The sequence below is a fragment of the Typopeltis vanoorti genome, chromosome 17 (genome assembly GCF_054136105.1).
Source record: "Typopeltis vanoorti isolate ZY-2024b chromosome 17, IOZ_Tvanoo_1.0, whole genome shotgun sequence".
NCBI classification, from domain to species: domain Eukaryota; kingdom Metazoa; phylum Arthropoda; class Arachnida; order Uropygi; family Thelyphonidae; genus Typopeltis; species Typopeltis vanoorti.
This window is the reverse complement of record NC_143565.1, coordinates 4,758,622-4,775,333: the sequence shown is the minus strand read 5'-3', so window position 1 is coordinate 4,775,333 and position 16,712 is coordinate 4,758,622. Positions and strand designations below refer to the sequence as shown.

General features: G+C 37.3%; 1 protein-coding gene across 3 annotated transcripts in view; it reads right to left on the bottom strand.

Annotated features, from left to right (window-relative positions):
* The window catches only part of LOC150097108 (ADP-ribosylation factor-binding protein GGA1-like), a 372,294-nt gene that overhangs the window by 332,444 nt on the left and 23,138 nt on the right, over nucleotides 1–16,712 (bottom strand). For all 3 annotated transcript variants that reach the window (XM_090407056.1, XM_090407058.1, XM_090407057.1), the window contains exon 3: nucleotides 6,010–6,108. In XM_090407056.1, the coding sequence (XP_090263182.1) occupies nucleotides 6,010–6,108 (99 nt within the window). The remainder of the gene's footprint in view (nucleotides 1–6,009; nucleotides 6,109–16,712) is intronic.

Genomic DNA, 16,712 nt, shown 5'->3' with positions numbered 1-16,712 from the left:
GTTTTTCATAATAAAAATTAAAAACAACTGCAGAGATTTTCATAAAATGTTTTATTTATTAAAATAAGCACCTTCACAGTCTACAACTCTTTCCCAATGAGATACAAGCTTGTAAATTCTGCTTTTATAAAACGCTTTGTCTTTAGAAGTAATAAACCTAGCAATCTCCATTTCAATCTCTGTTTTATTGCAGAACTGTCTATTTCACATGTGACTGTCTAGAACCAAAAAAAAAAGGTGATTATTGCTTGGAGAATGTCAGGAGAATATGGAGGATGAGGGAGTATCTGCCATCCTAAAGCACAAATCTTCTCATAGGTAAGTTTTGCAGTACGAGGTTTTGCACTATCCTGTAAGAATAGCACTTTCTTCTGATTAACTAGTCCAGGCTGTTTCTGAAGTAACACATCCTGCACATGCTCGAGTGGATCTTGGCTGTAATTAAGCTTAGCTTCCATAATTTTCCCAGTTGATGCAAGTGTAAACGAATTGTTTACCACTCATGTTAAACATTTGTGAAAGTATTTGACATGTTAATCTTGAATTATTTTCAACAGTGGCATGTAATTCTTCGTTATCAATAATGGAAGGTCTTCCTCAATATGATGCATTTTCAAGTGATTCATCACTAGAAAAAAATTTTTAAACCATTTCTATGTTCTGCTATTGCATCTTTTCCAAATGCCTCACACATATCTTACAGGATGCTTCTGAAGCCTTCAAATTGAATTTTACGAATTTAAACTCGGTTTAAATTCGTAAAGCACACAAGACCGAATTACACGATGTTCAACTGACATTTAAAATGGTTCAAAGTCACAGAAAAAGTACATACCAAGTTAGAGTGCACCGATTGACTGACACGTATCTGTGCCTTATGATGCACATAAGAAATTGTGCTCTGAATAAAACAAGTCATTGCAGCGAACTCTACCAAAAACCGCACAAACTTTTTTGGTTACCTGATAAATCATTAGGGTACTATATTAGTAGAGTTGGCATGTTGGGAATGCAATACAGTACTACCGTTAAAAATATTTTTTTAATTATTAAGAATTATAAAGTTAGCAAAGGTTGCTCAATTGGTAGTCTCTGCTACTAAGGGCTCATGCAAAAAGTTAAGCAAGTCACAGTGTGGTTAGCAGTTGGAAAAGGATCAATCGTTGGATGCTGTTGGCACTCTGGTGATGAATTGCCATTCTCACAGGGTTAACTTTGGTCTGTAAACTGATGTATACACACCTCTGTACCCACAAGGGCAAGTGGAGATATGACATGACATTAAGAATTATAAACTGTGAAATAGCAATACCTTGCTATGCAAGGTATTGCTATACATGTGTATAATATAAGCACGTACACACAAGAAAGATATTTAATTAGCCTAATATTTTGGTCTGAAAATTGCAGACCATCTTCAGTGACAATACAAGAACAGTTTTAAAATACAAGGTGGAATACTAACAATAGATCATTTATAAATAGAACAAGCCGCGTGATATTATATCACTAAGTATTAAAGAGAAATATTTTTAAGCAGAGACATGACTGAATTAAAAATATTAATTAATAATTTCAATAATTTTAAATAACATAAAATTAATATGAATTAATGAGTTATCCTCATTAGACTTTACCAGATTTTTGATACAGATATACAGTCATTCCGATTCAGGTTAGGAAGATGGAGTAAGGCCTCTACGCTTTCTTTGAATAAACATTCAAATTTATAGCAGGATCTATGTAAGAGGCGAGTTTTTGACCAAAGGATGTTGTGGTTAGTTTCTATCCCGTGCAGAGCCAATCCAGATTTTTCGGGTTTGTTGTGATGAATGGAGGATTGATGTTCTTGGATTCTTTTTCTAGAGAGCGTCAAGTTTGTCCAAAATAAGAGAGATCACAGTTGTAGGGAATTTGATAAACTCCAGGAAGAGACATAGTTGAGTGTTTGTCTTTAGAAGAAGGAAAATGGGAAGATGAACTGGATGCTCTCTAGAAAAAAGAATCCAAGAACATCAATCCTCCATTCATCACAACAAACCCGAAAAATCTGGATTGGCTCAGCACGGGATAGAAACTAACCACAACATCCTTTGGTCAAAAACTCGCCTCTTGCATAGATCCTGCTATAAATTTGAACGTTTATTCAAAGAAAGCATAGAGGCCTTACTCCATCGTCCTAACCTGAATCGGAATGACTGTATATCTGTGTCAAAAATCTGGGAAAGTCTAATCAGGATAACTCATTAATTCATATTAATTTTAAATTATTGAAATTATTAATTAATATTTTTAATTCAATGTCTCTGCTTAAAAATATTTCTCTTTAATACTTAGTGATATAACATCACCCGGCATGTTCTATTTATAAATGATCTATTGTTAGTAAACCACCTTGTATTTTAAAACTGTTCTTATATTGCCACTGAAGATGGTCTGCAATTTTCAGACTGAAATATTAGGCTAATTAAATATCTTTCCTGTGTGTACATGCTTATATTATACAATCTTTATGTCATAAGTATCCTTATAATATCAAATTGCTATATATGTGTTTTGCCAAAACAAAATCACTAGATATATCCTAAAACATGTAAATTAATTATACGATTTTAATTTGATATATCCAAATGCAGCTAAAATACAGTAGCCCAATTGCAGATCTAAATTTGGGAAAGTTTATGAAAAGATGTCAATTATATACACCCTCTGTCCAAATAGAAACCGAACTTTTTGAAAATAGAAGGAACTAGTGGCGCCACCTGTTGTATCTTTTTGTTGACGAAAGTGGCAATTTTCGTTAGTGTTGCATCAACTGTTTATGACATTTGCTTCATTAGAAGCCAAGTTATAGTGCCAAGAGTGACAGCGTGTTTTGAAGAATGGTCAGTTGCCATGATATTCATGACATACTCAACGAATTCTCGCTATCAATTGCTTCAAAACTTCGAAATAAAACTCACCACTGACCGTTTGGCCAGGCGGAACAAATTCTTTGTGGATAATGCCCTTATAATCATAGAAACAAATCAGCATTGTCTTTACTTTAGACTTCTCCAAACGACTTTTTTTCGGATGTCTCTCTTCTGGTGGTCTCCACTCAGCACTCTGGCACTTTGTTTCGGGCTCATACTCAAAACACACGTTTTGTCACCAGTAACGATCGTTTCAGGGAAGTTTGATTCATTACGAGTGGTTTTAATGAGGTCCTTGCAGTGTTCAATTTATGAAGGCCCAAACTCTCGGTCAAAATGTTGTGCACAGTTGATTTTGGAATCCACAATTCATCTTCTATCAATCTCACGGACAATTTTGGGTTTTCTTTGATAAAATCAAGCACTTTTTGGATGATAACTTCACTCAGTCCAGTTTTTGGATGGCCCAACTTTTTGTCATCCTCAAGCGTCTCACGACCACTATGAAATTGCTTAAACCACTCATAAACTTGAGTACGGGATAAGCATTTAGCACCGTATGCCTTTTTAAGCATTTGATGCATTTCGTTAAAACTTTTACCAAGTTTAACACTAAAGTCATTCAGAGCTCTCTGTTTGAAACTCATTTTCCGACCGTTCGTCAAAACACACTGTCACTCTTGCCACTATAACTCGGCTTCTCATCATCATCATCAAATTCCTGCCATGTACCCTCAAAGGGTGTACAGGATATGATAGTACTACATGAAAAAAATTACATCATTATTAATTTCCTATCTACAATTTTGCTCCAAATCAGTCTGTTACTTGCCAAGACTCCAACATTATCAGATCTTATATTTCTATCATCTAAGGCACTTTGTACCGTATCAATCCACTTATATCTTGGTCTTCCTCTGGGTCGTTTTGCTGCCAACCTGGCAGATAAACACTTGTTTCGCTAATCTTTCCTCGCCCATTCTGTTTAAGTGACCATATCACCTAAGATTAGCTCTGCTAACCCATTCCTGGATGCTGACAATGTCAAGTTCTTTCCTAATATCCTCGTTTTTAATATGATATTGCCATTGATGCCATCTGTCCACGCCTATAATCTTTCTCAGGATTCTCATATCTGTGGTCTCTAGTCTTTGGTCAAGTGTTTTACTTCTGACCCAGCTCTCAAATCCATAAGTTAAAACTGGTTTGAACACTGTCTTGTATACAGCTAATTTAGTGTTCTGACTAATTTCTCTCTTATTCCATATGAATTTATTCAATTGACTTCCCACCATACCAGTTTTGCTGATTCTGTTGTCTATTTCTATATTTAATTTACCATCTTCAGTAAAAATCGTACCTAAATAGCCGAAATGTTTTACTTGTTCCACAGGTTCTCCATTCACAACACAGGTGACATTTTCAATGATTCTGCCTATTTTCATTGTCTTTGTCTTTTTATTGCTGACCTTCATACCATATCTATTACAACAGCTATTCAATTTAGTCAGAGAATCTTGCAGACTTGTAGCGGATTTATTTAGAAGTATAACATCATCCGCATAAAGCAAAGAGCTGACATTAACATCTCCAATTTTGATATCAGGTTTAATATCACATTCCTTCATAATGTGATCCATATAGATAATGAATAACAGAGGGGATAATGTACATCCTTGTCTCACACCAGATTTAACATTAAACCATCTTCTTGTACTTCCTTCAATTCTAACTGCTGACTTACAACTCAAATAAAGACTAAGTATTGCTTGATATAATGTCCCATTGACACCATATAACTGCAGCGTATTGAATAGCTTCTCTCTTGGCACCTTGTCATATGCCTTGTCCAGATCGACAAAACTTAAATACAGATCTTTGTTATATTCCCATGCTTTCTCGACTATTTGTCGTAAAGTGAAGATCTGATCCTGACAGCCTTTATTTGGCCTGAATCCAGCTTGTTCTTCACCAAGCTTTTCTTCCACAATTCTTCTCAACCGTTTCTCAAGTATACTTGCATAGATCTTGCCAGGAACACTCAGTAGGGAAATAATTCTGTAATTCTCACATGCAGTTTTATTTCCCTTTTTATATATGGGTACTATGAGAGCTCTACTCCAATCATCGGGAATTCGTCCCTCTGTCCAGGCTTTCTGAACTATGCAGTGCAGCTACTGTAAGACTCTTATACCACCATACTTCAGCATTTCTGGTCGAATATCATCTACTCCTGCTGCCTTTCCACATTTCAAGTGTTTGATGGCTTTTTCTACTTCAAGTATGGATATGTATTCCTGACTGCATGCCTGGTCTGTGTTTTTTTATCACTGTGCTGTCATCACTGCTTGTTTCATTTAGCAGTTTTTCAAAGTAATTACTCCATACTTCAAGGATATCTTTTTCTCCTGTTTTCATGTCACCTTTATCATCTCTAATTCCTTTTACAGCACTCTTTCCTCCATTCCTAAGCTTCTTCAACAACCTCCAGAATATTTTGCCACCTTCTTGATATTTATTTTCTATATTCTTGCCAAAGTCCTCCAATGACTTTTGTTTAGCTAGTTTTACACAGTGTTTAGCATTCTTGCATTTGTCTCTATATTCTCTAAGAGCACAAGCTGACTTATTTGACAGGAACTTTGGTATGCTTTCTTCATTTCCTTCACTGCCTCTTTAACTTCTTGTGTCCACCAGAGAGTTCTGATTTTTTAATCCTTACAGACAACCTCACCACATGCCTCTCTGGCAGAATCAATCAATGTTTTCTTCAGAGTTTGCCACTGAATCTCCAAGGTTTGATTCCTGTTCTCAAACTCTTTCATTTTTTCTTCAATAATCTTTGTGTATTTTAGTCTACAGTTCACATCTGAGAGCTGCTCAACTTTTATTCGCTTTAAAACTTTCTTTCGGCTTCTAATGAAACAAATGTCATAATCAATTGATACAACACCAACAAAGGTTGCCACTTTCGACAACAGGTGACGCCACTAGTTTCTTCTATTTTCGAAAAGTTCAGTTTCTTTTTGGACAGAGGGTGTATATAGCATTAATTACTATTTTGCCATAAATTCACAAGTCAAATAATACTTACTTTTGGGGAAACAACCTTAATCATTTCATTTAGAAACCGAAATTTTCCTACTTCATTGTGAAATTTTGAACCGCATTGTTTCACACTTTCCTCTAAAACCTGTAAAACACTATGACTTATTTTCTTTTAAAATTTAATATCCAGTAAAAATAAAACAGTAATAATCACGTATAATTATTATTATTATGTGATACCTCTATAAAAAATAAAATATAAAAAAATATCTTCAGAACATTCACAAGCTAATGGATTAACCTAAGTTACAATATATAATTCTTTATAGTTAAATATAAATTATAAAAATATATATTTGCTCACAACTTAAACATTAGCTATATACTGCTCTGTATTAGTCCCATTTATACCATATAACTGTAGTGTTTTAAACAGCTGTTGGCACTTTGTCAAATGCCTTTTCCAGATCCAGAAAACATAAATCTGATCCTTGTTATAATCCCAAAAATGTCTCAACAATTTGTCTTAAAGTGAAAATTTGATACTTCTTTATCAACATAATAAATCTAGTTTAATCCTTTATCCAAGTGTGAGCAAACAAAGTTTGCGCCTGAAAGTATCTTCAGGACTGGGGTAAGGTGGTGCAACACCAGGACAAATCCTTGCAAAGGTGGAGCAAGCTACTATCACTCCTATCTCAGTATCTCCCATAATGCAAAACACATCTCCTTGCGGATATGTCTAATGTTATGCATTAAGGGAAGGGCCACTACCCAGACTAGTTTCGACCTTTATTGAAGTCTCTTCAGTGGGAGCCAGGCCCAAGTGGAGATACCAGCCAGAAGCATTAGCAAGGTCATCTCCACCTATAGGAGTTGCCAAATGGTGTGCCACCTTTTTAATAAATTACTCTGGATTTAGAGAAAGATGTTGAAAGTTTATTTTTCACTTGGTTAGAATATAATAAATTTAGTTTAATCCTTTATCCAAGTGTGAGCAAACAAAGTTTGCACCTGAAAGTATCTTCAGGACTGGGGTAAGGTGGTGCAACACCAGGGAAAAGGTGGAGCAAGCTACTATCATTCCTATCTCAGTATCTCCCATAATGCAAAATACATCTCCTTGCGGATATGTCTAATGTTATGCATTAAGGGAAGGGCCACTACCCAGACTAATTTCGACCTTTATTGAGGTCTCTTCAGTTGGGAGCCAGGCCCAAGTGGAGATACCAGCCAGAAGCATCTAAATTTATTTTAGATGTACATGTCGTGTGAATTGGAGGAAGATTATTTTGAATCTGTGTAATTGACAATTCTAAATTTAGTTCTTTGTTTTGACATAATAATTGTTGTCTCATGACTTAAGTAGCACACTATGTATATAAATTAAGAATGAATTTAGAAAGAATACCAAGGAGAATGTGGAAATGAGAATGGAGGGAAAGAGACCAAATAAAGGTTGCTTATTTGAGGTCTGAAGTGGCTTGAAAAAGTTGTATGTCTGGTCTGAGCAGGGTTTCTGGACCAGGTTAAAAATGAATAAAAAATACAAGAAGAAAATATAACAATTAATAATGAAAAAATTCTTATCTCACATTCATGCCATGGCAGGATTCGAACCCACAGCCTTTTGGCTGGAGAGCGGATATACTAATCACTTTCATATATGAATAGGGAAATATATACAGAAATATCACATAACAAAAACTCATGGAGATGAAGTAGTCAATTGGATGAAAGTGAGCCCAGTTGCTTTGTTTTATGATGAATGGTAAATGTCAGATGGTTCATGAGCTTCATCTTCAAAAAGAAATTTATGTGTGTATTGTCAAAACTGTTTTCTTGGTCTTCCTCTGTGTCTATTAGTTGGCCTTTAGAGAGCAAGAGCACAAGGTGGATGTCTAAGTTGGCGTTCGAATCATCTCAGCTGACATTTTTGAATGGTTTCTATTAGGGGTCTTTGCTAGCGTTCTTCAAGAAACAACACAAATGGAGAAGATCACAGAAAAGGTGGAGAAACCAGATAAGATTTAGAAAATAGATATCTGAGCTGGAATAGTGTTCACGAAAGAGGAATTTAGAAAGATAGAATGAAACGAAGACTTTGATCTGCCTGACTTGACAGTTTTTGGTTTTTGTTGGAGCAGTTGTTGATAAAGAAGTTGAAAGTTTATTTTTCACTTGGTTAGAATATAATAAATTTAGTTTAATCCTTTATCCAAGTGTGAGCAAACAAAGTTTGCGCCTGAAAGTATCTTCAGGACTGAGGTAATGTGGTACAACACCAGGCAACTCCTTGCAAAGGTGGAGCAAGCTTACATCAATCCTATCTCAGTATCTCACATAATGCAAAACACATCTCCTTGCGGATATGTATGACGTTATGCATTAAGGGAAGGAGGCCACTATCCAGACTAGTTTCGACCTTTATTGAGGTCTCTTCAGTGGGAGCCAGGCCCATATGTGGAGATACCAGGCAGAAGCAATAGCAAGGTCATCTCCACCTATAGGAGCTGCCAAAAGGTGTGCCACCTTTTCTATTAAATTACTCTGGATTTAGAGAAAGATGTTGAAAGTTTATTTTTCACTTGGTTAGAGTATAATAAATTTAGTTTAATCCTTTATCCAAGTGTGAGCAAACAAAGTTTGCATCTGAAAGTATCTTCAGGACTGAGGTAAGGTGGTATAACACCGGGCAACTCCTTGCCAAGGTGGAGCAAGCTTACATCAATCCTATCTCAGTATCTCCCATAATGCAAAACACATCTGTAAGAAATAACACCAAGTGAAAAATAAACTTTCAACATCTTTCTCTAAATCCAGAGTAATTTAATAGAAAAGGTGGCACACCTTTTGGCAACTCCTATAGGTGGAGATGACCTTGCTATTGCTTCTGCCTGGTATCTCCACATATGGGTCTGGCTTCCACTGAAGAGACCTCAATAAAGGTCGAAACTAGTCTGGGTAGTGGCCCTTCCCTTAATGCATAACATCATACATATTCATAAGGAGATATGTTTTGCATTATGGGTGATACTAAGATAGGATTGATGTAAGCTTGCTCCACCACCTTTGCAAGGAGTTGCCCGGTGTTGTACCACCTTACCTCAGTCCTGAAGATACTTTCAGGTGCAAACTTTGTTTGATCACACTTGGATAAAGGATTAAACTAAATTTATTATAGTCTAACCAAGTGAAAATAAACTTTCAACATGTACATCTGTCATACAGGTGTTTGAAGGAATGGTGGACGTCAACAGGAACCTCCTTTGGTGTTTGGGTCGCATCACACTCGATGTCCTCAATGTTGCTAAAGCACTCCCTTATCAAAGCACACTTCATCTTTGAGAAGAGGAAAAAGTCTGTGGGAGCCAAATCTGGCGACTGGTGAAGGGAGGAATGTTCGATCACAGATTGACTTTGAGCCAGAAACTGCTTCACAGGAAGCGCACAGTGCATGGCGATGTTGTCATTCAATAGAAACCAATTGCTATTGTGGAAAAGAAAGCCAGCAAAGACCCCTAATAGAAACCATTCAAAAAAGTCAGCTGAGATGATTGAAACACCAACTTAGACATCCACCGTGTGCTCTTGCTCTCTAAAGGCCAACTAATAGACACAGATACATTGCATGGAGGTATACAGACATTGCATTACTCTTAAATAATACTGACCATTCACTGCGGTTCCCTCAAGAAAAAATTTGCAGTGGATAATTCCAGCAGAATCTAAAAAAAAACATTTTTTTAGATGATTTTCGCAACCTGACTTCCTTCTGCCAGGGAGAAGACGTTCCACATAATTCCATGCTCTGGATTTTGTTTCTGGATCAAACGGAAAAAAAAACTCACTTTCATCACCAAAGACAATTCTTTGCATCACATCACGATCTTGATCAATAGCATGCATGAAATTTTGACAACAAGCAAACCCAGTGCTCTCTCTCTCTCTCTCTCTCTCTCTCTCTTCGTGTGTACGGCATAAACCTCGAACAAATCTCCCTCTTGTGCAAATCTTTAAGATTAATCTGGCAATTTCCTTATCGACAACAAGCTGTACAGTAAGTAGCCTGATGGCTATTTGCCTGCCATGGGCAACAATTTCCCTAGCTTTCACATTTTCATTTGTCTGTGCAGAAATTGGCCATCCACAGCATAGTTCATCCTCCAGGGACTCCCTCCCTGGAGGATGAACCATGCTGTGGATGGCCAAGGACTCCCTGGCCATTCTGGCCAGGGAGGGAGTCCCTGGCCTGGTTGGCCGAGTGGTTAGCATATCCGCTCTCTAGCCAAAAGGCTGTGGGTTCGAATCCTGCCATGGGCATGAATGTTTGTGATTGTCTGTGAAATACTAGTGGTGGTGGTCAGTGATAGATGCCATTGGTGTAGATGATGAATGGTTGTAGTTGGTGGACTGAGTGGTGGAGATGGAAAGCTGTGGAGTAGGTGCCCTCCCTATGAGTCTCTGGACTCCCTGGAGGTGTTATGTAATAATAATAATAATAATAAAACCAGCGGAACACCTGTGCACAGCTCAGACAGTCATCGTCGTAAACTTTTTTTTTTAGTTCTTGGTAATTATTCTACACAAGCACCTGACTTGAAAGGTGCACTTGCAACATACTCTAGTGGTCAAAGATATAAACACGTTTGTTACTTTTATTCAAAGGGCTGTCCTGTAAAAAATCAATCTCATTACTTAAGGGGCACACTCAGTATGTCCAAACTCTTCAAGAGAGAGTTCCCAAGCATTGCTTCACCAGTTTCTAGTCCCTAAACATTCTTAATGCCCATATTTCTTATTCTATCTTTTCTTTAATAAATTTAGTTTAATCCTTTATCCAAGTGTGAGCAAACAAAGTTTGTGCCTGAAAATATCTTCAGGACTGTATAATGCATATGTATAATGCATAACATTATACATATCTGCAAGAAGATGTGTTTTGCATTATGGGAGATATTGAGATAGGAGTGATGTTAGCTTGGTCCACCTTTGCTATGAGTTTCCCGGTGTTGTACTACCTTACCCCAGTCCTGAAGATATTTTCAGGCACAAACTTTGTTTGCTCACACTTGGATAAAGGATTAAACTAAATTTATTATTGTCTAACCAAGTGAAAAATAAACTTTCAATATCTTTTCTTGTTTTTGCCAACACAGACTTCAAATCTTTTATTTCCATTCAAATTAAGTGGATATTGAATCCAACATTATTTCCATTGTTTATATCCTACTTGTGTCTCTGTTAGTCACTATGTCTTTGCTGTAAAAGACAAAATAACCAAAGATAACTTGTTAATCAAAAAGCCTGCACTTCAGTGAGACTTGGGACTTCACTGCCACAACAACATAAACTACTTCCACTCTCAAATAAGCTTGGCCCATTGAAATCCTTTTCTTAGAAATTACATCTCACACATATTTCAAATTTTCACTAATCTTCAAGACCTTATCATTGAGTCTAATATCGTTAATTTTATATTTTCTCTATAATTTAAAACTATGTAGTAACACTTCTATTAATATGTAACCCATAGTTCTGTGACACACTGTTCTATTTGCCCAGATTCTTTGTGCTTCTTTTTTCTGAATGTGCCCAGATCATCACATGAACTTTATGGGACTGAGTGTCCCATAAAATTCATGCAAAATTTTTTATTCCCTCTCCCATTTTTATAGACTGTGAAAGCTCTATTCTAATCAATTGGAATTCAACCTTATGACCAGGCTTTATAACCACTGTAAAACTTTTATACCTCCAAATCTGAGCATTTCTGGTCAAATATCATCTACTCCAGCAGTCTTTCTGTAGTTATGTCTTTCTTATGTATCTTAGGTAAACCACAGAACCTAGGAGTTCTAGCAAAATAAGTTTTGTTTTTCTATGGTGTCTCCATGAAGGTTTACAACTTCATTAAGTAATGAGTTTAGCTGGGGTTTTTTTTTGCCCTACCTTATGGATTGCACATTCTTGATGGCTTTCTCTTGAATATTTTGTACCACTACTTCTGCCAATTTGTTTCATTTAACATTCTTGAAAAACAATTACTCCAAACATCAGAATATCTTTATCTTCAGTTTTTGTTTATTTTTTTACATCATCTTTATCATATTTGATTCCATTTATAGTACTTTTTCTTCCATTTCAAGCTTTTTTTCAATAGCTGCCAGGACATTCTGCCACATTTGTAATACTTATCTTCTATATTCTTACCAAAGTATTCCACTGACTTTGGTTGCTACTTTTACACACCGCTTTCTTATATTTTTCTCTGTATTATCTCAGAGTGCTTCCTGACTTACCAGCTAGGAATATTCAATAAGCTTTCTCTTCTTTTCCAGGACTGCATGTTAAACTTCTTGAATAAATTGCCATGAAGTTTAGATTTTTCGTATTCTTGGAAACAGCTTCACCACATGCCTCTCTGGCTAATCAAAGTTTTCTTCAAACTCTGACACTCAGTCGCTAAGGTTCAATACTCTGTTTTGAACTTTTTAATTTTGTTCTGAATAATATTTGTATATTTGAGTCTACAATTCACTATTTTCTTTTCACTGATTTCCATTCTATAGTTTTAAATAAACTTTTAAGAGCAAGCATTAGGTAGCGCTTTCTTGCTTCATTTCTTGCTTAGCTCTTCTGAATCAAATTCGAGTAAAATTTGATTTTTACCTCCTCAACTTGACCCATTTTCTTCCTCCATGCAATATGAATAATGTTCTCAGAGTTATGTTGGGTATTATGCAGAGACCTAACATTTCTTTCCTTCTTTACCACTTTAAAATTATTATTTTACAAACTTGCCACTAAACAGTAGTGTACTGAAACAAACCTAATAGCAATGCATGAAAGAGACACCCAGGACAGGATTGTTGTTGTTATGTGCCATCCAGTCATTTCTGGCTCTTAGCGATCTTATAAACAAAGGCTCTCCATCTCACTCAGCATTCCCCTCCCCAGAAATTGTAAGTTTAAGTTGATAAATTCCTTTATGTTGACCATCCAATTCTTTTCTGGTCTTCCTCTCCTTCTCATGCCCTCAATCTTCCCCAGCATAACTGCCTTCTCCAATGATTCATCTGCTCGCATAAGAAGTGCAAAGTACATTAACTTCTGTTTAATGATCATTGCCTCCAAGCAGAATTCAGTCTTTATATTCTCTAAAACCTTATTAGTTATTCTCCATGTCCATAATTCAAATGAATCAACTCATTTTCTGTGTTTCTTAATAATCCAACTTGTATATCCACACATCACTATTAGAAATACCAGTGCTTTGACAATTCTAACTTTTGTGGCCAAACTAACATCTCTATCTTTCATAATTTTTTGTCAGGCTTAACATAACTTTTTTCCATAGCTATCCTTTTAATGTCATCTTCACATTGGACATTATTATTATTATTATTATTATTATTACTACGGGCTACTCCAGGAGTCCTTAGACTCATCGAGGGAGGCCCTAAACATCATGTTCATACAACTGTTCAACATTCTCACAGTATCTATCATACCTTGCCTTGAACTCGCTCACTGTCATAGCACCCACAACAGACTCTGGCAGCTTATTCCACTCATTTACCACTCTAAAAGTAAAGAACCCAGCTCTAACACCACTGCTAACCACGCTCTTGCCCAGCTTCCATGGGTGTCCCCTAGTTCTCCTACCACCAGTCCTGATCTCAAAAATATCATCTGAATTAATCCTATAGAATCCTTTTAGCAATTTGAATGTCTCAATCATATCTCCCCTTTTCCGCTTATCAACTAGTTTCTGCAACCCATAAATCTTCAACCTGTTCTCATATGGTTCATTCCATAGACCTGCTATCATCTTAGTCACTCGCCTCTGGATCCTCTCCACCTCCTCCCCATCAAGAAGGAACCGAGGTGACCAAATTTAGCTACTTTTGCAATGTACCCCCTAAACTTCATCTCCCTATCCACCAACACTCCCAAGTCCCTGGCCTCATCAATCTCTTGGAGTACAGTTCCACCAATGTGGTATACTGCTGCTAATCTTTTCACTCCGAAATGCATAACCTTACATTTTGTCACATTAAATTGACATCCACTCTCCTTAGTCCAGAACTCCAATCTATCTAAGTCATCTTGCAAGACTTTGACATCTTCTGCGTTCACTATCGCCCTACCCAACTTTGCATCATCAGCGACCAAATGAACTGTCCCACTTAGACCCTTCCCTATATTGTTAATGAACAGATTAAACAGCAGTGGTCCAAGAACAGAACCCTGTGGCACACCACTAGTCACAGGCCGTCTTTTGGACTCTACTCCTGAATAAACTACTCTTTGATATCTCTCCATCAACCACCCAGCTATCCATCTCACCAACCCTATATCCATTCCCATATGTTGTAGTTTACGGATTAGAATTCCATGTGGTATCCTGTCAAACGCCTTTGCCAGGTCCAGCAGTATCACTGTAAACCCATTTCCCTTATCCAGTTCAGCCGTCACCTTGTTATAAAACTTGAGCAAGTTACTGAGGCATGATCTACCCTTCACAAAGCCATGCTGTCCTCTGTACAGTATCTCATTTTCATCAATCCATTCCTGTATTTTTCTCTTGACTACTTTCTCCAAGACCTTGACAACGACTCCTGATATGCTGATCGGTCGGTAATTTGCAACCATAGTCTTGGATCCTCCTTTATGCAGTGAAACTATTTTCCCCTCTTTCCACACCTTTGGGACTAAGCCAGACCCGAGACTCAGATTAAACAACATGGTCAAGGGCACTGATAATTCATTAGCCACTTCATGCAAGACCTGTGCCGGTATACCATCCAATCCCACAGATGTATTCACATTAAGGTTCTGTAATAGACTATTCACCTCCACTTCATTCATCACAATTCCCGTATAAACTAATGGTTCCTTCATTTTTTCAACGTCACCACCTGGATGATATACTTTTGCAAAGTGCGCGCTCAGTAACTCCACTATATCGACTGGTTCAGTGAACTCTTTACCATCGTCATTCCTTAAAATCATTTTGCCATGTACAGTTTTTTTCTTGCTTGCAGCAGATTGAAAGAACTGTTTGGGATTCTCTTTTGCTTGCATAGCTAGTTTCCTTTCATAATCGGCTTTTGCTGTTTTTACCACACTCGTTACCCTTCTGGCCTGCACTTTATACCATTCGTGTGCCTGCAGGTCACCCCTTTCTTTAAACTCCCTCCATAGTTGTTTCTTTTTTTGCAGCTCAAGCTTAATGGTGTTATTCATCCATTTAACGCCTCCTTGTTTCACTATTCGAACCTTAGGTATACAATCAGCCATAACCTCCTGTAAATGCTCTTTGACCACTTCCCATGCTCTATCGACGTCCAGCCCTTGCAGTTGTACATGCCATGGCACTGATCCAAGCAATCTCCTAAGCTTGTCATACTTGCCCACACGGTAATTCCACATATACCCTGTCTTAATCGAAAATTCCACACCTTTAGCCACCTCCCAGGTCAAGACCTTATGATCACTCTCACCAATAGGTGGCAACATGGTCATATTCATTACAGTCAAATTCTCAGATACTATTACCAGATCAAGCACTCTCACACCCCTAGTATTTTCAATTACATGCTGTTTCAGATAGTTATCCCTTAATAATTGAATAAAATCCATTTCCTTCCTCACATGTGTCCTCTCCTCCTTCCAATCAATGTTACCATAGTTGAAATCCCCCATAATAATTACCCTCCTTCCACTCATTTCATCAATTTGTTTATGCATACCATCTCCACCATCTATTCCATCACCTGGTCTATAGCAGCACCCAACTGTATATTTTATTCTGCCAGTGTCAATCTCACACCAAATAGCCTCAAATACAATACTTCACTTTCACTATCCTGCAATACTTCAATTCTCCTTGGCTGCAGTTCATCAGCTACATCAATAGCACCCCTCCCCCAATTTTATTCTCTCTGTCCCTCCTAAACATACTATAACCTACACATTCTATCCCACTAACTATATCATCTTCCGTCAGCCATGTTTCACTAATGCCAATAACCTGTGGCCAGGAAGAGCCAATCAAGGCCAAAAATTCTTCCTTCTTGTTCCTAATACTCCTGGCATTAGTATACATGAATTGCAGTGATCCCTTTGTCCCACCCCTATCTTGATGTGTTATTCTAAATGTCCCATTCCCATTTTTTGTCCTTAGTGCTGTCCTTAGGTACATTATATACATTTTTACACTCAACTGTCTCACTGATGTCTGGATATCCACTTCCCCCCCTCCTTGGTAGTTCTAGTTTCCCTGGTTCTGCACATCCATTTTCACTTCATTCAGCAACACTTTTTCCAGTCTCCGCACACCAAGTCCATTCAAATGCAGGCCATCCATCTTGTATAAGTCCTTTCGCCCATCAAACTCATTCCACACGTCCACGAATTCCACACCACACCGTCCGCATAACCTGCGCATAATGTCATTTGCGATTATGGCCCTCCTTCTAAACTCCTCTCTGTCATACCGCGGTAACAGACTCACCATTCTAACTCTGTCACTCTTTTCTTTCGCTACCTTTAACAATACTTTCAAGTCCTCTCTCATAAAAAATTTATCACCTTTCAATTCATTTGTACCCGCCACAATTGTCAATTCTTTCACCCTCTGTTTTTGCACTCTAAAACTCTCACTTACATCCCTAAATTTCGCACCCAGTATGTACGATTTAGTTACACTCCAATCTATTACTCCTCTTAATAACGAGTCAC